Source organism: Rhinolophus ferrumequinum, chromosome 7, assembly GCF_004115265.2.
Source record: "Rhinolophus ferrumequinum isolate MPI-CBG mRhiFer1 chromosome 7, mRhiFer1_v1.p, whole genome shotgun sequence".
In the NCBI taxonomy this organism is placed as follows: Eukaryota; Metazoa; Chordata; class Mammalia; order Chiroptera; family Rhinolophidae; genus Rhinolophus; species Rhinolophus ferrumequinum.
In genome coordinates, this window is record NC_046290.1 from 23,460,057 (window position 1) to 23,483,462 (window position 23,406).

Consider the following 23,406-nt stretch of genomic DNA (forward strand, 5'->3'; position numbering starts at 1 on the left):
TGGGTAAAACAGGAGTCTCAATCTTTTACATTTTTCACTTTCCCTCTCAGGTTTCAGAACATCCGCACATTGACCTGGGACTTTGTGAATTCTGTTTACTTACATAAGTATCCAAATATCCTGACACTCGTGGACCTATTGCTGACCCTCCCCGCAAGTTCAGCTGAGACAGGACGTGGCTTCAGTCATATGCAACGCACCAAGTCACAAATGCATGCCAAGATCAAGGCTGATGGCATGACAGATCTCCTGATAATTCAGCTGAATTCTCCAGACATTAATAACTTTGACCCCAGGAAAGCTATCCATTTATGGAATAGGAGAACACCATCTTCAGCCGCTGACACCAGACCCAATTCGGATTGCTCATCAAACTCAGAAAGCCATTATGAAAGTGATTAGTAATATGATAAATACTGACTTCACCGCTGATCATAGACAAAAAATTATTTCCAAAAACCTGAAAATTGAAAGTAAAACTGTTGCAGGTCTTCTTATCCAACACAAAAGGCGTTTGGCACCTTCCAGATATACAAAGCAAAAATCCCAAGATTGGTTTCCCAATAACTTTCTAGTTCAGCTTCTATATTCACACATTCTTTCACATTCTTTGGGCAGAGGTGTATACTTCTAAGCAATGGTGTTATTTTGATTTCATCTTTCTGAGTGTTATTGCTAAGGGTTACCGGACTATGATTATGGTCTGAATTCCTTTAGGCCTGGCACCCAATTAAACTGTTTTTCCTGCATAATTCTAAATGATAGTTACATCAGGTAATTAACTTAGCGTCAAATTGAAAGGGAGTTTCTTTTTGATCCATGAACAAAATTTGTAAGTTTATCTGTTTCTGTTACCGCATAATATGTGAAGATTGTTATCACTACATGCCTGGGTTACTTAAGTAACAAGGTCAAAAATTAAAATAGTCTACAAATTTTGCACTAAGGTCCCAGGTAAACAATTCCTATGTAAACTAAAAGTATTGTATTACGGTACTTTGCTTTCATCATGGCTATTAGTGACAGTAGAAATATTTTACATGTCTACCAGAATTTGTAAATACTTTGAGCTTCCTCATGGTTTCAATAGAGTTTATTTATGTTTTCGTCGTGAGGAACATGAATGATTTATTTCTAATATATCTGAAAACCAATGTAGTATCATATAAAGATGATTTTATTGAAAATTCTACTACCCTGGAAAGTGTTCTCATCTCTGTAAAATTGGATACTCAGGTTTGATCAAAAAGGATAGAGAGTTTCTTTCTGAACAACCTGCTGGATGGCTAATCATATCAAAGAAATACATGTTCTGCTCTTTCTACCCAGAAAATTACCTTCCAAATCTCAAAATTGTATATTTGGCTTGAACCACTGAAGTTTTAAAAGGAATGTTCCTAAAGGTTAAAGGAAATGATGATGTTTATGTTGGACTTTTAGCAATGCTAAAAGTTTAGATGTACAAAGAAAAATTTGAGATGCTACTCTTTTTATTTTTATTTCTAAACAAAGAAGAACAGTCAAATACTCTGAACCTGAAAGATACACAATACATACAGGAGTCTCTCCTGGGTCTCGAAGTTACCTCTATTACGGAAATTAGACACCTTTTTTTTTTTTTAACACATTATTTACTTTGCTTTCCTATTTCTTTTTAAATGCATGTGCATGCAATTTGAAATGAGAGACTGAGCAGACATCTCTGTTGGAGTAGATTAGTGTATAAGTAGTAAATTAGTATAAAGTAGATTGGTGTATCAGAACAAAGTAATTAAAAGGTTAGTGATCTTTTATAAAATACTTTGGAATAGTGAACCAATTAGGTGATTAAATTAAGTCTTCGGATCCCATAATTTAACAATTCAAATCTCCCTACATTTACAAAAACAAATCTATTCTGATCTAAAGAGCAAAATGAGAATAAAAGTGTTACCTCAATAACTGTGGTGATCTGCATGCTTTTGAAGCACCTTTATCCCATGTTTATCAAAATATTTTACTTTTGTGTCCTACTGATAATAGAAAAGCTCAGAATTTTGTTTTAATTCAACCTATTCTGAGTAAAAGATCAAAGAAGACTCCAAACTAATAAAGTCTCAGTATTTTGTCCTATCTGGAATGATTTATTACTCAGCAAAAAAAGATATTTTGACTTAGCTGGGAAACAATAATGGGAGAGCATCAGGAAATTTATTATAATTTTTATGTTTTCAAAATGTCTTATTTCTCAAAAGGTTACACCTTTAAATAATATGAATACAGTGACTACACAAATACTCATTATTTATTCTATTTGGGCAAAATAAAACAAATCCTTGCCACATAACTGAAAAATATGTTTCATTGTATTATTATAGGCATAATAGGAAATAAAACATTTACTGATATTCTGCTTGATTTGGTCACCCTGAACTATGGAACAAACAACTTTCCTAGTAGTTGGATGAACCTCACTCAACCTGAAGTAAGTGTCAATTTTGTTTGGGTTTCAAAGCTTTGAGAATTCTTATTTGATCAGTAAGTCAGTAGTTTTAAAATGACCAGCTCTTGCACAGTATCTGACATTTAGTAGACCACCGATAAAACTTGAATGAATGGACTTAAACTTGAGACACATACAAGTAGTATGTACACGCTCAGTATTCAAGGGATGAGTGAGGATAACGGTCAGTGAAACATAGAGACCAGGAGGCTCAGCCTCTAAGTTTGTATCTATTGGTACCCCGTGGAATGATCCTAGGGATAGTAGATGCTTCTGGCAGTTCTTGCTTTTCATCATATTCTGTTTCTTAAGAATGTATCAGAAAACAAAGCGGTTAAAGAATATTTCCCTACAGACGGTAGAGCCCTTGCCCAGCCATTGCTATCATCTTTATTCCTCCTCTGTCGAGAAGAGTGAAGACAAGACCAACTGGAGTCACACATGTAAAATCGTTGCGTAACAGTTAAGCAAAAACACAAATGTCAAGGAAGCAAAAGGTGAAACACTGTCTAGGTACTGTCTGATGTGGATTGGTTGGTAGAACCCGAGGGAACATAAGTCAGAACTGGCGTTACCCACCAGTCTACAATCCTACTTCCCGCCCCTGAATCTCTGACTAAGAAACACGAGCAGGGAGAGCTTCATGATAGACTCATACAAATATTCCAATGGCGTTTCTTGTTTTCTTCTAGTTGCAGGAGTTAACATCTCTATTAACAGTAAACTTGGAGTTCGTGGACTGGCGGAAATTCTTGTTAGTAACGGCGCTGCCTTGGCCCATCCCCCTGGAGGAGGAACTTCTCAAGACCCTGCAGAGGTTCAAGGCTGCGGATGAGGAGCGGTTGGGCACCGTCACTTTCCAGCAGTATATGCAGGTTGCTGTTAACCTCTGGTGGCACTAACACCAGATTACTTTTGACCTAAAAAGTAGAATGTAACTGGTGAGCTTTGCCAGAGCAATTCTCGTGGAGCACAGAATCCAGATTGCTGAGAACTAAGGAAGTGAATAAGTCTTTAGGAAAGTGAAGACAAGAAATTATTCATTTCTGAGAAGTTTGAGTAAGGAAAGTGTGAGAGTGAAATCCCGTAACTAGGAAGGGCCTGAATTGCTTATTTTGTGTCTACTAATTGAATTCAACCTGTTGCTCACCATTTCACAATTCTGGTAGACACAAAAGATGGAAGCGTTTGTAGTTGCTACTTCAGAAACAGGGTGATACCCTCTCGGGGCCTGTATCTCCAATGTGTACCCCCATTGAAAGATTGCATCCCTCCTGCCTCTCTTTTCTTTCATAATTAATTAATGGATGACATGCTTATGGCCGTCTCTGAGGTTCACGAGATCCTACAGTTGAGCCAGAAGAAATAGCACTTGCATGTTGAGGAGATTCCTTCAAGCCTGATCGAGAAAGGTGTTAAGCTGATTGGGCTCTGATTTATCTCCCCAGTAGAGCAATTTATGAATTCCATCACTGTCCTGGACTTACAACTCGCAAAGATGATTTTGTCTAAAAAAAAAACAGCCGAGCAAAACTGACTCTGTTTTTATCGTTGGCTTAAGATTTTCAAAAGATTTTAAAAAGTGGGCTCGTGTGAAATTACCAACCTTCACTATTTACAGTATGTGCCAATTACACAGGATATCAATTTAAACATCCTTTTGCACAAACATGGGACGAACAAAGGGTGTTAGTAATTTTTACCAAAGCGCTGAGCCAAAACCAGAAAGTTTCTTTACCAAAGGTGTGAATTTCTTAGAGAAAGTTAGCTGCTGCGTGTAGGAGAAACTCACGCAGATGTTCAAGTAGAAACTCACACAGGTGGTGTTCAAGTAGGAATACTTGAACACCACCTGTGTTCTGGGAGCAATTGAGTTCTGAGCTCTGCCCTCTCCTCTTGCCGACCCAATCTCCACTCCGCAGGAGCCCCAGGATGAGGAGGCCATTTGGAGAGGCCCGCCTGACCATCCCACATGACTTTTACAGATTTCCAACACTCAATGGCTCACGTTTAAAAAAAAAAAAAAAAATGTATGGGAAAAGTCGAAACAGCTTCTAGGGCAAAACTTTTTAAGATTTATTGAAAATGCCACATAAAAACAGTGAAATAGTATAACTGCATTACTGATATGAAGCTCTCTGGGAGAGAAAGGCTCTTTACTCTGCTTTTTTATTTTATCTGTCTTTTTTCTTTTCTTTTGACTAATTGCAAGTTTACCACAACAGCCACTTAAGAGTGTGCTGATTTCCCCAACTTCTGAAATGGAATAAGATACAGCGTTTGTGAAGTCAGATGGGCTGTGTACCTCAGCTAAGCAACACGAGCATAAAAGCCCATTTGCCCTTTGCTCCCAGCCCCACTGTAACTGTCACATGCTTGTCACTGTCATGTGTAGATGTTTAGTCACACTCATGTGGACTTCTTTTATGTTGAACTCTCGACTCATCTTCTATCGGTGAGAATGCATGTTATTATAAGCTTAATGAGTCAGACATTCTAAGATCCAAACAGCTCAGCACTTAATTTCTAAGGAAAAGTGAAAAGAAAAAATTATTTGGCCGCATTTTAGCAAGAGAGTACAGAGAACATTTCCATATTTTAAGGAGAAATCACCTAACTATCCAGTGAGGCAAGATGTGGGGGACTCAACCTCTTTTTCAAACCCAACTATACAGGTTCGGGGATAACATTTCATATTGTAAAAATTTTCATGGATGACTTTTTAAAACTCCTAAGTTGTTTTCCAATTAGATTATTTTTTTCTTTGTAATATGACTCTCTTTTGTGTGAAACACTTTGAAACAGTTTCCCAGTTTATGAAATGTCCCATATTTTTAGAAAGCTTATATGAATCGTTAGTTTTAAAAATCAGGAAAAATTCCTGTGCATTGATACAGTTGGATACAGAGTTGCAAGTTGGTTGAGCGATGGGAGAAAGGACAGTAGTCCTATCTCAGTGTCTTTATTCCCCCTCTAGCTTTTTTTAATATTTCCTCTTTATTACTGGTTTTCAGCAATTTGATTATTGTGTTCCTCAATGGGGTTTTCTTCTGCTTGGGGTTCACTGAGCTTCTTGAATCTGTAGGTTTTTAGTTTTTGTCTAATTTGGGAATTTTTCAGGATATTTTTTCAAAATATTTTTTCTGTACCCTCTGCCTTCTCAAAATCCAATCTCATGTTTATTGTCTCACAGGTCACCGATGCTTGGTTCATTCTTTCCAGTCGTTTTTCTCTCTGTACTTTATTTTGCAGTCATTTCTATTTCTATGTCTTCAAGTTCATTGATTATTTTCTCTGCTGTATCCGATTTGCTATTAATACCATCCAATGTATGTTTCATTTCAGATATCATATTTTTTATCTCTGGAAGTTCAAGTTGGATTTTTTAATGTCGTTCATTTCTCTCTTCATTATGTGCATGTTTTTCCTCTATCTCCTTGAACAAATGAAATATATTTAGAATAGCTAAGTGAACATAATTTTTTTTTTCATTCTACCCTCTGTGCCATTTCTGTGTTCATTTCTATTGTTTGATGCTTCTTCTGGCTATGGGTAATATTTTCTAGCTTTTTTGCCTACCCAGTAGCTTTATATTAGATGTCAGATATTGTGAACTTTATATGGTTGGGTGCCCAGTTTTGTGTACTTTAAATATTGTCAGGCATGACGTGATGTGACTTGAATCAGTTTTATCCTGTCAGGGTTACATTAAGATTTGTAAGCGTGCTCCAGTGCGGCCTTTAGTACAGGGCTAATGTGGCCCCACTGTGAAGGCGTATCCTCCTGGGGGCTCCACTCTACTTGTTGTGTATTAGGAGATCCTTCCACTCTGCCTGGTGATAACATGAACTATTCCCAGCCCTCTATGAGTCTCAGGAATCGTTCAGCTTACTCCTTTACCGGTTTCTTTCTCCAACTTCAGGTATTTTCCACACACATCCACAGACGGTCTGTCAATTAAGATGTGAGAAGATCCCTTTGCAGATCTCTAGTTTCTCTCTCTCTCTGTCTCTCCCTGGATCTCTAGTGTTGTCCTGAAAATTCTAGCCATCTTGACCTCCTTCCATTCCAAAATCTGTCTTCTTGACTCAGCAAGACCGCCAACCTCTACTTGATGCCTCCCCTGGTGCTGCAGCTGGAAACTCCCTCCAGGCTGGAGCACTAGTGAGGATCTTCCGTCACTTTCCTTCCCTGAGGAAATGTGATCTGAGCTGGGTCTGGAAAGATGTGTAGGTTTACATGGGTGGATAGGAAGTCACCTCAGGTAGGAGGGATGGTGTGAGCAAAAGAGCAAGAGTGGGAAATGATCTGAGCAGAGACTAGTAGGACAAGATTACACTTTTGAGAAGATTGATATGGTTGCATGGTATAAACTGAAACAAATAAGAGGGAGACTGGAAACAGAAACAGCTCTGAGGTTACTGGAAGGCCCATGGCAGAATAGTGAAGTTCTACACCAGCGTGGCAGCAGTGGGGGTGGAAAGAAGCGAGAGATGGACAAGGCATTGCCAAATGGGAATAGAGGGATTTGGTAATTAGTGTCAAATATGGGCTGAGAAAGAGGGATGTCATTAAAAAGGAGTCCTTTGAGTTCTTGAGTCAGTCAGTCAGTCAGTCACTCAACAAAGATTTTCCAACAATGTGTACCAACACCACGCTAGGTTCTGAGAACAGATAGCAACATAGACAGGACATATGGAATGCAAGCTACTCTTATGGGTGTAGACCCCTCCAAAATATTGCTATGCAAGCAAAATCTAGGGCAGTGATTCCCAAGTTTCATCATATGTTCCAACAGTTAAATATAGCTGGCATCCCTAATATGTGGATTTTCATTTATAAGTTATACATGTGTACTACTGCACTAATACGTTATACAAATTTTAAAAAATAAAAATTACAAAAGAATCAGATCAAAATACATGTAAATGGAAGTTCTAGTATTTTCTCCTGCATTCCCATGGTTTCTGCAGACTACTTTGGAGACCATTGCACTAGACACATGCACAAGATGGGTTCAATCTCTATGGCTCATAGAGGAACAATTACATCTCAGCATAATACTTTAATTATTTCTATTTTTATTTTTTGCATAGGCTGGCCTATGGTTTACAGAAGATGAAGATATAAAAATTCCAGAAAATCCTCTTGAACCACTGCCATTCAATAGGCAGGAACATCTTATAAAGGTAATTACTACAATCTTTAAAAAATTTAGTACTTTAACACTGATTAAGTTTTTTTTATCTTTTTTCCACTTATGTAATTTGTTTCAGACACCACTGCCACCCTCCAATTCCTCTGCTGTATCCCCAAAGTACAGACTTTCATACTCACTCAGGTGGCATCCTGGGAAGTTCTGAGGGAGGGGGCAGGGCCGAAATCTTAGGCAGAATCCTACTGTTAACTCTCTGTGTGATCTTGGGCAATTTCTACAACCTGGTTTAAGTTTTCTCATCTGTCAAATAAGCTACCATGTTATTCACCACATTTTTCTCTACGTGCCCCTTCCAATTCTAAAAACTTAGGATAAGAATTGTCATTTTATCAACACACGTTTTTGTTCATTTCTCTTTGATTCTGACTACCTTGTACAACATATCAAGGGTTTGCACTCAGTGTTGCCCGTGGCCCATCAGATTATTGTTATTATCAATAGTAATTATTGATAATGTTATTGATTATTGATCATTGTTATGATAATATGTTGATAATAATATTATTTTAAAGCTCTATTCCTGAGGCCACAATAGAAAGCAAGACGTTAAAATCTAAAAGCCACTCTGACTTCAGTGTAAATATTTAAAATAGGAAAGTATACATAACACAGCCAAACTCAATAAGATATGGGAAAAATTGAATGGTAGATCTAGACGTCACAGCAAGCTATGTATATCGATTATTCAATTTCCAGCCAACCATTAGTCCACAATTGCAGTACAAAATTGAACATCACTCCAGTTATAACCTTAAAGTGTGCAATGTCCTTCAATCGGATGCCCATTTTTTTGAGCCCCTCTGCTAGATGCTAACAGGACAGCAGGGAGGAGAAAGCAGTCAAAGAATTACCAGAAAAGGCCCAAGCTACAAGGCTGGCAGTTGCAGGGGCAGTTTTTGGTTTTGGTTGTCACTGGTTTTCTTTACAATATGAAACTAGAGAACAAAGATCAGCATTCCTATAAAGCTTTGGGAGGCCGTCTCTGTATGATTTTGTGAACAAATCTGCCAAAAATGTAAACAGGTTCTTGCTTGGGAAGAAACTGGCAGTCTGAATAGCACTTTCCTTGCCAGAAGTTTTCAGCAATGTCATTCAAGGGCAGAGCCCTTTAGCTGCTCACTCAGAAACAAAAGCCAGAAGGCAGACAGTGCTCATCATTCCTGAGGACAGAGGCAATGAAACAGGAAGGGGACTTTGGGTACCAAGGAAGGGAATGGCTCCTACCTGCTACTGCCCAAACTTCTGAAAAATGACATTGAGTAAAGGAACAAAGTTGGGAGCAGAGGCAAGACAATGAAGCCAGAGAAAGAAGCGCTCATTTGGGGCAAAGGATTGCTGACAGGTGCATGCATGCGTGCGTGCACATGTACGTGCGTGTGTATGATGTCCAGAGGACAGAAAAAGAGAAAGGAGTGGTGTTGCCCATCCCTCTCTGCCTTGGGGATTGGATGCTCAGCATTACATAAATCTCGGTGCTCTTCAACTGGGATTAAAAGCACAGATTCCACAGCCGACAAACCGTGAGGTCTTACTGGGGTTACTTAGCCTCTCCGTGGCGTGGTTTATTTTAACCCCTCTCTGGTGGCGTTGTTGTGGAGAGAGAGTGATTGGCCCTATGTAAATGCCAATCTATGTAACTACTAACTATGCATGGTTAAAGAATGGCTAATAGTTAACTTACTAAAGAAAGGGATGCAAAGAGAAAACATAAAACAAGTTTGCTTCTTTCCTCCAAATCATGGGGGCGAAATGCCCCAGGAAGAGGGAATTCTGAGGGTCAGGATCCCTGGGCTCTCTGTCCCCAGTTCTGTCCTGACTCACTGTAGGAATTCCAGCAGGTCCCTTCACCTCCCAGGGCCTCTCTGTCCTTTCCAGGAGAGGGCTTGGACTACAATGTAGGGTCCCACCAGCTTCCCTGCTTTGTCATCTGTGCCCTCCGTGATCCAGGACCTGCCTCAAGCCACACGCAGCAAACACTCCTGGAGACAGGCCATGACCACTGTCCATGGGCTTGGATGACCTCAGAGCCCAGGCACTGGCTGAAAGGCCCAGCTGCATCCAAAAAAGGAACCCTGAGACAGTTACAACATGCTTATTTATGACTATCAAAGTTCAGCAGGCCAGGTCCTGGCTTCTTAGCTTTCCACACACACAATACCCAGAGCAACTATTCCAATATTTTAAAAATCCTTAGAGATTTCCTGAGACAAGGCTGTTGAATTTTGCTATGTTCACATTCACAGGTGTTGTCTTAAACCTCTTCTCCACAGCTTCTGTCTATGTGAAATCCTTCCATTACTTTAGGCTGTTAATATTTGTTGAAGCCAGACTCATGGTTTGAAGTACTAGCTATGGGCTAGCGAATCCCAAATGTCCATTTCCACCCCAAACCTCTCTTTCAAATATTAGACCCCTAGATGCAACTGCCTACCGGACATCTCCACTTGAGTGTTCTCGTAGACATCTCAAACACGCCACGTCCAAAACTAAGTACCTGACTTTCCGTCCCCGTCATCCCACTGTTCCCGTATTCCCCTAAAGCTCTCTCCATCTCAGTCAGTGGCAACTCTGTCCTTCCTGTTGATTACACCAAAACCCTAGGAGTCATCCCCAATTCTTCCCTGTTTTTCAAACCCCACATCCAATCCCTCAGGAAATCTGGGTCGTTCTACCTTCAGAATACATCCAGGATCAGACCACTTCCAAGCCCCACTGCTGTCACTGGAACAAACCACAGTCACCTTCGCCTGGATCACTGCAAGAGCCTCATGATGACTTTCCCTTTTTCTCTCTTGGCTCCGATTACAGGCAGATCATGATAGCCTATTCAAACCATCCCACAGCTCTGCTTTTTACCCAGAGGAATAGCCCAAGTCCTTAAGAAGCCAGGCTGCCTTGCATCTCCTGACTCTTTTCCCTCTCTCACCTCATCTCCTGCTATTCTGCTCCCGCCGTACTACTCCAGCCACTCTGGTCTAGTCCTTGTTGACCAAATGTGCAAGGTATACTCCTGCAATTGGCCTCAACAGATCCTTCTGCCTGTAATGCTCTTACCTTGGATGTCCTAACTCCCTGCCTTCCTCCAAACTTTGTTCAAATTTTACCTCTTAATTCTGCAATCTGCCCTCCTTCCCACTCTTCACTCCCAATTCTGCTTTTTCAGACATAATTTTTTTTCTGTGTTTCCATAATCACTTCTTAATTTATTGTGTTTTCTTTATTGGACATCTTCTGCTTCTAGAAAGAAAGCTCCTCAAGGGTAGGCATTTTTATCTCATTCCTGGTGAATGCATTTTAAGCACTGAGAACAGTCCATGCCTAGGACATCCTAGGTGCTCAATAAGTACTTGTGAATACTTAGTTATTCTCTCACAGTTTCTGTAAGTCAGGAGTCCAGGCATGGCTTAGCTGGGCCCCCTGCTCAGAGTCTCTCAAAGCTGACATCGAGATGTCAGTGGGGTTACAGTCTTATCTGAGGCCAATTCCAAGGCTGGTTCCAAGACTGGCTTCCAAAATGGATTGTTGGCAGAATTCAGATCCCTGCAATTGTAGGACTGAGACCTTCAGCTCCAAGAGGCTACCTGTTGTTCCCTGCCACGTGGCCCTCTTCACAACCTGACAGTTCGCTTCTTCATAACCACAAAAGAGCATCGCTCTGTCTTCAAATTTCTCCCTTAATGTGGGGGACCTTTTTTAATGGGTTCATCTGATTAGGTCAAGCTCAAGAACAGGCTCCCTTATGATTAACTCAAAATCAACTGGTTAGAGAACTTAATTGTGTCTGTAAAGTGCTTTTACCTTTGCCATATAAGGTAACTTACTCATGGGAATGACTTTCCCATCACATTTACAAGTCTACCCACACTCGAGGGGATGGGATTATACAGGATGTGTACGCCAGGGGTGGGGACCTTTGAAGCCTGCTTAGAACTCTGCCTACTACAATATTTTAAATGATCAGAAGAACATAGCAAGCTTTACCTTTTTTAAATGTCCAATCCATTGATTTAAAATGAATCCTGTGTATCTATAGACAGAGTCTCCATATCAACTCCCTTTATTTTTGCACATCTTCCTTCAATAGATCATATTCAGCTTCTTTATTAACAGAAATAATCATGTGTTGTCCTGCATAGCATTTATCAGAGTGGTTCCATAGAAATAATACTAAAGGCCAACAATTCATGTGAAAGAAATGGAAGAGAAACACCCAAGGACAATGCCGTGGTTATCTATTAGTGTCAGTCCCCCTTCTACTCTTACTCCTGCTGCAAATCCCTAAAGTAACTCAAAGGCAACTGAGAAGATGAAGAAAACACAAAGTTCTGGACAAACCCAGTAGCCGGATCATGACTCCTGAAAAATCTAAGGATGCCTTAGCAGCCACATCAGAGAGTGTTTTTAGGCATCTCAGCCTAGCTCTGCACCTGGCTTACAGCAGACACTCGGTGAACATTTAATAAAACATTGGCTGATCCTACTGACTCTACAATTCTTTTCTGCTTTGTAACATAACAGATTTTATGCATTTTCCTACCAAAGTTATTTTTATTTAAATGTTTGTTGGATTTGTCAAATAATGTATTTTTCCAATCTCCTGTATGTCTAACTAAACTTGCTCATAGTTGTAAGGATTATCAGTGATAGAGAATAACGTCTCTGGGTCCAGACGCTTGCTTCTCAAAGTGTAGGCCAGAACCAGCAGCACTGAAATCACCTAGGAGCTGGCCAAACGTGCAGAACCTTAGACCGCCCCAGAACCATCGACTTCATTAAAATCTGCATTTTAAAATGATTCCCTAGGTCATTGTATGCACATGTTTGAGAAGAGCCAGTGGCCTCCCCCAATAAGGCCACGTAAGTGCTTGGGGGTGGCCTGTGTGTCCCAGGGTTTGGTCTTGGCTTGGGGTGGGGAGACCCAGAGAATATTAGATTTCCAAGGACTGACTAACTGCTCATGCTGCTGAACGTGTAAGACCCCGAGAGTAGAGCTGACCATCAGCTCGGTCCTTAGAATGAGAGAGAGACTTGCCAAACAAACCGCTATTCAGTGGTTAGCACACATACTGTCTCCCTGGACGTGAGCCCACACTGAAAGAAGTCACATTACTGTCTATAGGTTAAATATGAAGTTGAAAGCAAGGGGGGCCAGTTTAAAGGTTTCAATGCCTAGAGTCCCAGTGGCTTTAGGCCTTGTTCCCTTGCCCTCTCGCCACTCCCCACAGAGAGGGATGTACCAGAAGCTTCATGTTTAGGAATTAGAGCGCAGGTTATCCGGAGGGTGCTGAGGACAGACAAATGGGTCCTTGGGGCTCCCTTTCTCTACTTACCATGTCCTCCCTGCCACCTTTATTAGTGCATTCTTTCCTAAATGTGTTGACGCCACTGAAGAGCATGCAATTTTCTTTAGCATTAGAATTCTGAGACCTACTTTTTACGTTTTTTTACTTAGCGTACTCTTCACTTAGTACCATTCATTATATGTTAGTTTCACTGATTCAGTCCTCCGGAAGTGACCTCGTTCCAAAGCTGCTGGAGGGAGGGCTTCTCCACTGCCTGTCCGTCTACGGACTGCCTGAGTATATACATTTTATGTTTGGTTGAAATCCTTTTCGTATGACAGTTTTTCTTTAGGCTGTTTGCTGACTATGAGATGGATCCACCCCGGCTTGACTACACACAGATGCTGCTTTATTTCGCTTGCCACCCAGACCCTGTAGAAGGCGTCTACAGGGCACTCAGTGTGGCCACTGGGACTCATATCTTCCAACCAGTTAAAGCTCCTACTCATACTGCAGAGGAGGTAATTATGTTCCAGAAATGGAATAGCACTTGGGTCTGCAGGGGGATGCCAGAAGATTCTAAACTTCTAACAACAGAATCTCTATTCTTTTCATCTCTGTATTTTCCTGGGTACCTAACACAATGTTTTACACATACCAGACTTTCAATAAAGCCTTACTTAGTTGGATTAAGAACTAACTGAGGACCCACGATCCAAAAAAAGAACACAATGCTTTTTATAGTAAAATCAAAATTTGCTCCAAGTTTCTTGGGGGCATCAACGTTTGCTCCGTAAGGGCACTTCATTTTCCATGAAGTGCTGATCCTGATAAATGAGAAGGACAGGGGTATCAACCCAAGGTATTTGTCACACTCCGTGGAAATTCTACGTGACCCAAGTTCAGGCCTTGGACACATCCCACATGCCTGTGACACTGGTAGTAGTGTTTCAGGTCAAAGCTCAGCCACCTGAAAGCCACCGCCCACTTTGTATCACCTGCATCCAAGGACAAAGAAGCAAAATTAATACCAAGTAAAACCTCACATTCCCCTTAGATTTCTTTCTAAGGGGTTACCAGTCCCTGGCTTTTTTAGGTGGAAAAGCCTCAGAACAGGGTGCTAACTAATACACTTCTTAGGTGCCCATGAGTATGACCTTTTTAGTCTTGCCCTGACCTTTTGGGGACAGAGCTGTGGCCCTCGTGATGGAATGCTTTTTTCTGTTCTTCCTTTGTAGACTCAGAGGGAGAAGGGTGCTGTCAGTCCAAACTCCTCGGACATCCCAGCTACACTTCTTTTCTTTTCACACATGTTTGTCAAAATAGAGTATGGTTGGGTCCTCTCGGGCGGGGATGGCAATGGGGAGTCCCTGTGACAGCCTTCACACCGGAGAAGAAATAGACTCTTCGGCACAACCCTACGTTTTGACCCCGGGCAGGTACACGAGGATATCCTTCTCCTTACAGGGCCAGACAGATGCCTAGTAACTGACAACTCGGGGCTCTGGCTCTTCAAACCGATGTGCTACAGACGCTGCTTCAGCTCGTACACAGCGACAGCAAGTTCAGCAGGGCCTGCTGATTTCCACTAAAGAATGCGGTCTTCTTAGACAGTGGAAGGCCAACTTAAATTTTCCCAGACAAATAAGGAATTGGTATGGTGTGCCTTCACTGGGACTGCATTTGCCACTTTCCCAGGGAAGTCACTGCACCCCCTTGACCTGGAATGGTGTCAGGCACCCCCGCTTTGTGTTCCCATAGCATGCTGTGCTCGGCCCCTCTCCTCATAGGTAACAGTTCTTCAGGGTCAGCTTCCTTTCTGAGCAGGGAAGGGCCATGTGCCTTGTTCTGCATTCCCGAACCTACCACACCCCTGAACCGGAATTACTGACGCAGCTCAGCAGACACTCAGTAAAGCTCACTGAGTGGGTTAATCAATCCGCTAACTAGCTTTGTAAGTCAGATCCTCTGCAGAGCCCGTGAGGGATACAGAAACCAAATTTGCTTCCCTGAAGGGATTCCATCTAATTTCCCCTGTCCGTGCAGAAAAGAATGAGATGACGATGTCCCAGACGTGGACGGAGCACAGAAGAAAGGACCGATTAACACGGGGTCTTACCAAGCAAAAGAGAATTTCTGCCTTCTTCTCTCCCACCCCCCTATCTTTGCTCTTGCTACTTCCTCCATCTGCAGAACCCCTCAGGGCATCTCGAAGGGTCTGAGGCCTCCCCACTATCCCAGGCCTATTTCAGCTGCCAGATCATTCATGAAGCTTCCTCTGACACCCAAGAGCTACACTGAGCACTCTCTCAGCTTTGCCCCCTTTATATTTCTCTGGCAAGGCTGAGCACCGTCACATGCACATATGCATTTATTCAACAAGTATTTATCCAGCACCTCCATGTGCTGGGAACAACCTAGGGAGAAAATAGGTAAAATATAGACTACATCGAATGGTAATAAGTGCTACGGGAACAAGGAATATAGGGATAAATACAGGAGCTGGGGCGGTGGTTGCATTGTCAAGGAGGGTGGTCACAGGTCTCTCTGTGAAGAGACATCTAAGCAGAGGCCTGGAGAAGGTGAGGGAGACTTGCAGGTCTCTGGGGGAAAGCATTTCAAGTGAAGACAGCAGTAAATGCAAAAGCCCTAAAGTGGGGTCATTTCTCTCCGTTGTAGTTGGAGGGAAATGAGCTAGAGGAGTGGTAAGAAAGGAAAGTGGTGGGGCAGCGGGGTTTGGAGGGCTTGGCAGCTTGACTATGCCAAGGAACGAGATGAGGAACACTGAAGCTTGGCCATCTGACTGAAAAGGCATGGGATCTGTCTGGCTGCTGTGTTAAGACAAACTGTAGCAGGGCAAAGGAGTCAAGAAAGAGAGCTAGTAATTCAGGAGGGGGTTTGTTTATCTAGTGGATCCTGCTGCTAAGCTACTTCTACCTTCGGTTAGGCACATGGTACCCCAAAGTAACTGCCACACAGCAAATGGTCAACTAATGTTTGTGAACATGGCAGGAAAGAAGGGAGGGAGGGAGAGAGAGGAAGGAATGGAATCCAGTCTCCAAGGTAGAGTGCAGACCAGCTGACATTCCAGGCAGAGGCAATAATAGGATCCAGGAGGCTGCAATGAGCCAGAAAGACCCGGGAAGAGGGAGCATGTGCTGGAACTGTTGCCACAGCAACAGACGGCTGCCTGCGTGGGTAGCAGCCAAGCCAGCTAGCACAGGGCTGCGTCCCTCCTGTCCCTGAAACCCTCATTCAAAGTAAGCTAGCGTCCCCGGCCAGGAAGCAGGTGCCCCCCACTGCTTCTCTCAAGAGCTCTTTTAAAGCCCAAGGACACTGCCCCAGAAGTGACCCACAAACACTGCATAACAGCGTGAAATCAGGGTGAGGGGCAGGCGATGGAAAGCATGTGTCACACACCACAAGTATAGCCCTGTTCCTGGCTTGGAGGGAACCCTGGGCGCTTCAGACACGCAGGATTCACCCGCCTCCCACATTCTCGTTCACCCTTTGCCCTGCCATCCTGCCTCCAATTATGCCACTCTGTTTCTGTGCCCTTTGCCAACCGTGTTCTAGTTTCCTGGGCAACCTCATCCCAGGAAGCCATAATGAGCCTGCTCAGAAATAACACCTCCAACAGATCCACATTCACTCCCAAGACACTGAATAAGATCTCTGCTGATGCTTTCCGCATAAACAACCGGAAATCTCCCTGCTATTTCGTACTTTCTTACTCTATTTCTGAGACTCATGCTGTTCTCCTCAGTGTGGTGCAGACCTGTTTGAATCCACATCTTGGGTAATTTAAATAACATTCAAAAGCAAAGCATTTATGAGTATGCACTAGTCCCAATGAAACTTTAAATAAGTTGACATGTGGGGAAATGGTTTATTCTGGCCTGTGTGGTGTGGGGTTATGATGTTGGAATTCAGTAACTTGTGAGCTTGAATCTCCCACATGTGGAAAGTCTTGCTGAAGTATCTTGGCAGAGCTCTTTGAGGTCCTGGAGTTTGAAAGACTTGACTTTTCATCCCATCTTGCTCTTTGACGCTTGGTCCACATTAGACCCATAACTGACCTGTTCTGCCTCCAAGATGCAGGGCTGACCTCATTCAGTGTAGAAATGCATGGGCAGGCACCATTCATTCCAGGGACAATTTGTTGGGAACACTGGAGGGCTGCCTCTAAGACTTAGCTGAGTGTGACCTAGTGTTTGCTAGTGTCACAGTCTGTACCATTGCTTAGTCGATAATGTGACTCACGCAGAGTTTTGATGCCACTAATAATTGCTCGTTCAGAAGCACTGGCTATTCTGCAAACTTTTCTGCAAACTGGCATCCTGGTTTTGATCATGGTCTTTCCACGAAGACTGTCGGAGAGAGCCCCTCCCTACTGCACACCCTACAGTCCCACCAGGATGCTGAGCTGGCTCCTTTGGTCCCAATTTCAGCCTCGCTCCCCTCCCTCCCCTCCCACTGACCACTAATTCTATTCTGTCCCAACCCCCAAGAGAGCAAAAATTTAAAAAGCATCCTGTGACATTAATTACTTAAGGATTCTTCACTAAGATTTCAAGTGTTCAAATGGTTACCTTTTAGCTAAAATTGAAAAATACATTTATCCAAAGATGATTATCCAGGTCTTTGAACAGTTAGTCTTTCTTTAATTATGGAAATAGTGCAGAGAGGCCAGGTTCCTTCTCTCTTTAATTTTTGTATCGCCTGCTCATCTAACCTGACTAGTTGTTTGCTCACCCACAAGTTCTGTCTTTATCATGTCCTCCCAGCACGTATGCTACACTCTGAATAGAAATTCATTCATCCTTCACTCACTCAGCACACTGTTTTACATCTCTACTGTGCTCATTTCACCAAACTAAATGTGCTATTGCCCTGGGAAATTATTGACAGGTAGCCAATGTGATGATCTCCAAGTTTCCTAGGTGGAAAAAAAAAAAGCTAGTCTCACATTTATGCCAGGTAGCATTTCAATTGTTTAAAATGGAGAAGAGTCTGGATAGATGATAGATAGATGATAGATAGATAGAGAGATAGATAGATAGATAGATAGATAGATAGATAGATAGATAGATAGATAGATAGATAGATCGATGATAGATAAATGATAGATAGATAAATGATAGCTATAGAGATATAGAGACATTTATACTTAATTCCAAAATCTTTACCTGATAGAGCATTCTCTCTCTCTCTCTCTTTCTCTCTCTCTCTCTCTTTCACACACACACACACACACACACACACACACACACACACACACATCTTTAAGATTAGATTACATTCCCAGTTTACCAAAGGGTGTAGAAACCCAGCCCACACAAAACTAAGAGGAAATGCCACCTATCTTTATTGCACTGCCTGAAGCCCCTACAAATTCCCTACCCGGACTGACAACTACTAGAGGTTTAAGCTTGTGCTCCGTCATCAACCTCACCACATGGGACTTACATGACTATTTGGAAAGAACTTGCCTGTGTACTTAATGCCTTTCCTGAATTGACTATGTACAGACATTGGCACCCTCTTTTTTTTTTTTTTAAGCCTAAATTAGTATTTTTTCCTCCCTTGGAGTAAAACAGAATCAACACTCAGGTGTTCTGTGACATCAGGACGGTCAACATTCTGAAGATGCTCATTTTTCTATGGCAAATTACCAAATATCAATAACCTCATCATCAGACACACACACACACACACACACACACACACACACACACACACACTACAATACAATAAATGCAAATCTACTGTAGAGAATTTGGAAAATACAGAATAAAGTAAAAGAAATCACCTATTCTACTAACAAGAGGTAACTGCTGCCAACTCTTTAAGGTGTCTGTTTCTTTTTTCTTCACTAACAAGGATAGATATATAAGAAAATGAGGATCCTTGTTTATTACTTTGTGCTGTTTTCTCTTTGCACTTATCCTATTAGCAGTTTCTCATGTCCCTAGGTATTCTTTTAAACCAAAAAATTAATAGCAACATAGTATTCTATCACAGAAATATACTATAATTCATGTCACTGTTCCCCCATTTTTAGAATCTTAGGTTTTCTACTTTTTCTGTAAGTAACACTGAATGAACATTTATATACAAAAGTTTTTGTGCACATAAATATTTCTTTAGAATCAATTCCTAGATCTATAATTACTGCGTCAAAGAGTAGGAATATTTTTCAGGCTTTTGGTACATAAGAAATTATTTCAAAAACAATGTACTCTTTACCATACGCAAAATGCCAAAGCCTGAATTCATGACTCTTGGCAAGTTTCAAAGAACAGTAGTAAGAATCCCAACCTGACGTTTCTATATTCTATTTGTTTTCTATTTTCCCTTACGAATGTTGAGTCAAGTTGAACCTCCAATATCCAAACAAATGTTTCCAAAGCACTTAGAAACTATGTACACCTGAAACCTATGTAACTTTACTAACCATTGTCCTCCCAATAAACATTTTTTAAAAAAAGAATCTATCAAGCTTGAGGAAGCAAACTTGCCATAACCTCTTGTCTGCAGTCAATTTCTAAAGCAAATCCTGTTAGAACTTTACATCAATGTGAAGAAATCTGACACCAGCTAAACGAATTCTTTCCAGTGTCCATTTATTGAGGAACGCAATGTATCTGTCAGTAAGCCAAACCATGTACAGAGATGAGTAAGACACACTCTGCACTGAGGTCTCTTTGTAAACTACCATCAGAATTGTTTCAGGATTATGATGTGATTTCCAGTTCAGCACAAATATTCTCTACAGACTTCGTTTAGCTAGTTTGTGGTAGTCACTGTCATTCCATTGCATAAAAAGTGTGTGACAAAATTGGTGTTTTCTAAATGTCTCTATTACTGGGAAGACTTCAGTCTGACTTCATGTTCTCTTCGTTTAATTGTGCAGACCTACTCCTTTACCAATATGAGTCCTATTGAGGAATATCCTGAACTTGAGGAAAATTTTGTAAGTGAGGAAAGGGAATTAAGAGAAGAAAAGGTGGAAAAGGAAGAAGAAATTCCTGCAAATGTCAACACTGAAAAGATTTCCATGGAAACACTGCTCAAAGTGTTCCGAGGAGGAAATGAAGCACAGGACACTAACAGATTTGCCAGCCACCTAAAGATAGAGAACATTTATTCAGAGGTTCGTTAGATTATTTCATAAAAGGGGCAGCCTATGCATAAGAAAAGTTGCCCCCAATTTTGAGCATATTTTCATCGAACTTCTTTATTAATTAAAACCATTTTTTAACACCTGCAGGATTGTAAAGTTAATTAACTTCATTTTTTTTTTTCTTTAAAGGACTTCATAAAAGTATTTCAGGACCTGGGTGCCAAGAATCTGGAGCCAGTTGAAGTTGCTGTCCTTTTGAAGCATCCTTTTATTCAAGACCTGATTTCGACTTATCCAGACTATAAAATTCCTGTGAGTGTTACCCAAAGGCACCCTGATCTGGCTGAACTCAGATTCAGAGCATGGTGGGACATTTCAAGGGGGGACAACCAAAAGGGGATAAAAGCTGGCCTTAGCCAGAACAGGGTCTGGTGAAGCTAAGCTGGTAATTGCATCAGGCAGATAGGCTAGCCCAAAATACCCAAGGGCAGCAAGGTCAGGTAGAGTAGAGATAGCTGTCAGTACTAGGGATAGCACTCTCAGTCCTGTGGATAGAACTATAAATACTAGGGATGGCACTCTCAGTACTGTGGATAGTACTACAAATACTAGGGATAGCACTCTAAGTCCTGAGGACAGTACTATAAATACTAGGGATAGCACTCTCGGTCCTGTGGATAGTACTATAAATACTAGGGATGGCACTCTGAGTACTGTGGATAGTACTATAAATACTAGAGATGGCACTCTCAGTCCTGTGGATAGTACTATAAATACTAGGGATGGCACTCTCAGTCCTGTGGATAGTACTACAAATACTAGGGATGGCACTCTCAGTACTGTGAATAGTACTACAAATACTAGGGATGGCACTCTCAGTACTGTGGATAGTACTACAAATACTAGGGATGGCACTCTCAGTACCGTGGATAGTACTACATATACTAGGGATAGCACTCTCACTACCGTGGATAGTACTACAAATACTAGGGATAGCACTCTCACTACCGTGGATAGTACTACAAATACTAGGGATAGCACTCTCAGTACCGTGGATAGTACTATAAATACTAGGGATGGCACTCTCAGTCCTGTGGATAGTACTACAAATACTAGGGATGGCACTCTCAGTACCGTGGATAGTACTACAAATACTAGGGATAGCACTCTCAGTACCGTGGATAGTACTATAAATACTAGGGATGGCACTCTCAGTCCTGTGGATAGTACTACAAATACTAGGGATGGCACTCTCAGTACCGTGGATAGTACTACAAATACTAGGGATGGCACTCTCAGTCCTGTGGATAGTACTATAAATATTAGGGATGGCACTCTCAGTACCGTGGATAGTACTACAAATACTAGGGATAGCACTCTCAGTACCGTGGATAGTACTACAAATACTAGGGATAGCACTCTCAGTACCGTGGATAGTACTATAAATACTAGGGATGGCACTCTCAGTCCTGTGGATAGTACTACAAATACTAGGGATGGCACTCTCAGTCCTGTGGATAGTACTATAAATACTAGGGATAGCACTCTCAGTCCTGTGGATAGTACTATAAATACTAGGGATGGCACTCTCAGTCCTGTGGAGAGTACTACAAATACTAGGGATAGCACTCTCAGTACTGTTGATAGTACTATAAATACTAGGGATGGCACTCTCAGTCCTGTGGATAGTACTATAAATACTAGGGATGGCACTCTCAGTACTGTGGAGAGTACTACAAATACTAGGGATGGCAATCTCAGTACTGTGGATAGTACTATAAATACTAGGGATGGCACTCTCAGTCCTGTGGATAGTACTATAAATACTAGGGATAGCACTGTCAGTCCTGTGGAGAGTACTACAAATACTAGGGATAGCACTCTCAGTACCGTGGATAGTACTATAAATACTAGGGATAGCACTGTCAGTCCTGTGGAGAGTACTACAAATACTAGGGATAGCACTCTCAGTACCGTGGATAGTACTGTAAATACTATAGATGGCACTCTCAGTCCTGTGGAGAGTACTACAAATATTAGGGATAGCACTCTCAGTCCTGTGGATAGTACTATAAATACTAGGGATGGCACTCTCAGTACTGTGGAGAGTACTACAAATACTAGGGATGGCAATCTCAGTACTGTGGATAGTACTATAAATACTAGGGATGGCACTCTCAGTCCTGTGGATAGTACTATAAATACTAGGGATAGCACTGTCAGTCCTGTGGAGAGTACTACAAATACTAGGGATAGCACTCTCAGTACCGTGGATAGTACTATAAATACTAGGGATAGCACTGTCAGTCCTGTGGAGAGTACTACAAATACTAGGGATAGCACTCTCAGTACCGTGGATAGTACTATAAATACTATGGATGGCACTCTCAGTCCTGTGGAGAGTACTACAAATATTAGGGATAGCACTCTCAGTCCTGTGGATAGTACTATAAATACTAGGGATAGCACTCTCAGTCCCGTGGAGAGTACTACAAATACTAGGGATAGCATTCTCAGTACCGTGGATAGTACTATAAATACTAGGGATAGCACTCTCAGTCCCGTGGAGAGTACTATAAATACAAGGGATAGCACTCTCAGTACCGTGGATAGTACTATAAATACTAGGGATAGCACTCTCAGTCCTGTGGACAGTACTATAAATACTAGGGATAGCACTCTCATTACTGTGGATAGTACTATAAATACTAGGGATGGCACTCTCAGTCCTGTGGATAGTACTATAAATACTAGGGATGGTACTCTCAGTACCGTGGAGAGTACTATAAATACTAGGGATGGCACTCTCAGTCCTGTGGATAGTACTACAAATACTAGGGATAGCACTCTCAGTCCTGTGGATAGTACTATAAATACTAGGATAGCACTCTCAGTCCTGTGGAGCTGTCTCATCAGGACTATGGGACTACCTTGGAGCTGCCACAGAAGGCTGGAGGTAGATGGTAGTTAAAGCCAGGTAGATAGCAGTATTAGTGTTCTGGATCATTCCGCGCCAATGACCCTTCCTGATGATCAAAGAGTAGGGAGAATAAGATCTCCCCTTGCCAAAGAGACTAAGGAGACCATGACTACCAGCCACGTGCTGGCGTCATCATGGCTCACATTGTCGATGCAGTGCGGGTGCTGATGGTGTCTAGGAAAGATTGGATGCCAGTTTCATCAGGGAAACAGTGTTCAAGATGGGGAAACTGGGGACAAAACCCAGTGAGACTGGACCAACCCAGCAGAGGAAGAAAGGCTGCAAGGAAGCACTGCACCCCTGAGCTCACACAGTCAC

At 41.8% G+C, this 23,406-nt stretch overlaps 1 protein-coding gene across 4 annotated transcripts in view; it reads left to right on the forward strand.

Annotated features, from left to right (window-relative positions):
* Window positions 1–23,406, forward strand: part of SPEF2 (sperm flagellar 2) — a 164,581-nt gene that overhangs the window by 135,567 nt on the left and 5,608 nt on the right. For 2 of the 4 annotated variants that reach the window (XM_033111285.1, XM_033111286.1), the window contains 6 exons: window positions 2,358–2,464; window positions 3,175–3,357; window positions 7,579–7,671; window positions 13,324–13,503; window positions 19,899–20,138; window positions 20,298–20,420. In XM_033111285.1, coding sequence (XP_032967176.1) covers window positions 2,358–2,464; window positions 3,175–3,357; window positions 7,579–7,671; window positions 13,324–13,503; window positions 19,899–20,138; window positions 20,298–20,420 — 926 coding nt within the window. Of the gene's footprint in view, window positions 1–50; window positions 1,544–2,357; window positions 2,465–3,174; window positions 3,358–7,578; window positions 7,672–13,323; window positions 13,504–19,898; window positions 20,139–20,297; window positions 20,421–23,406 lie in introns of those variants that run through there. The other 2 variants (XM_033111283.1, XM_033111284.1) reach the window with 1 other exon arrangement.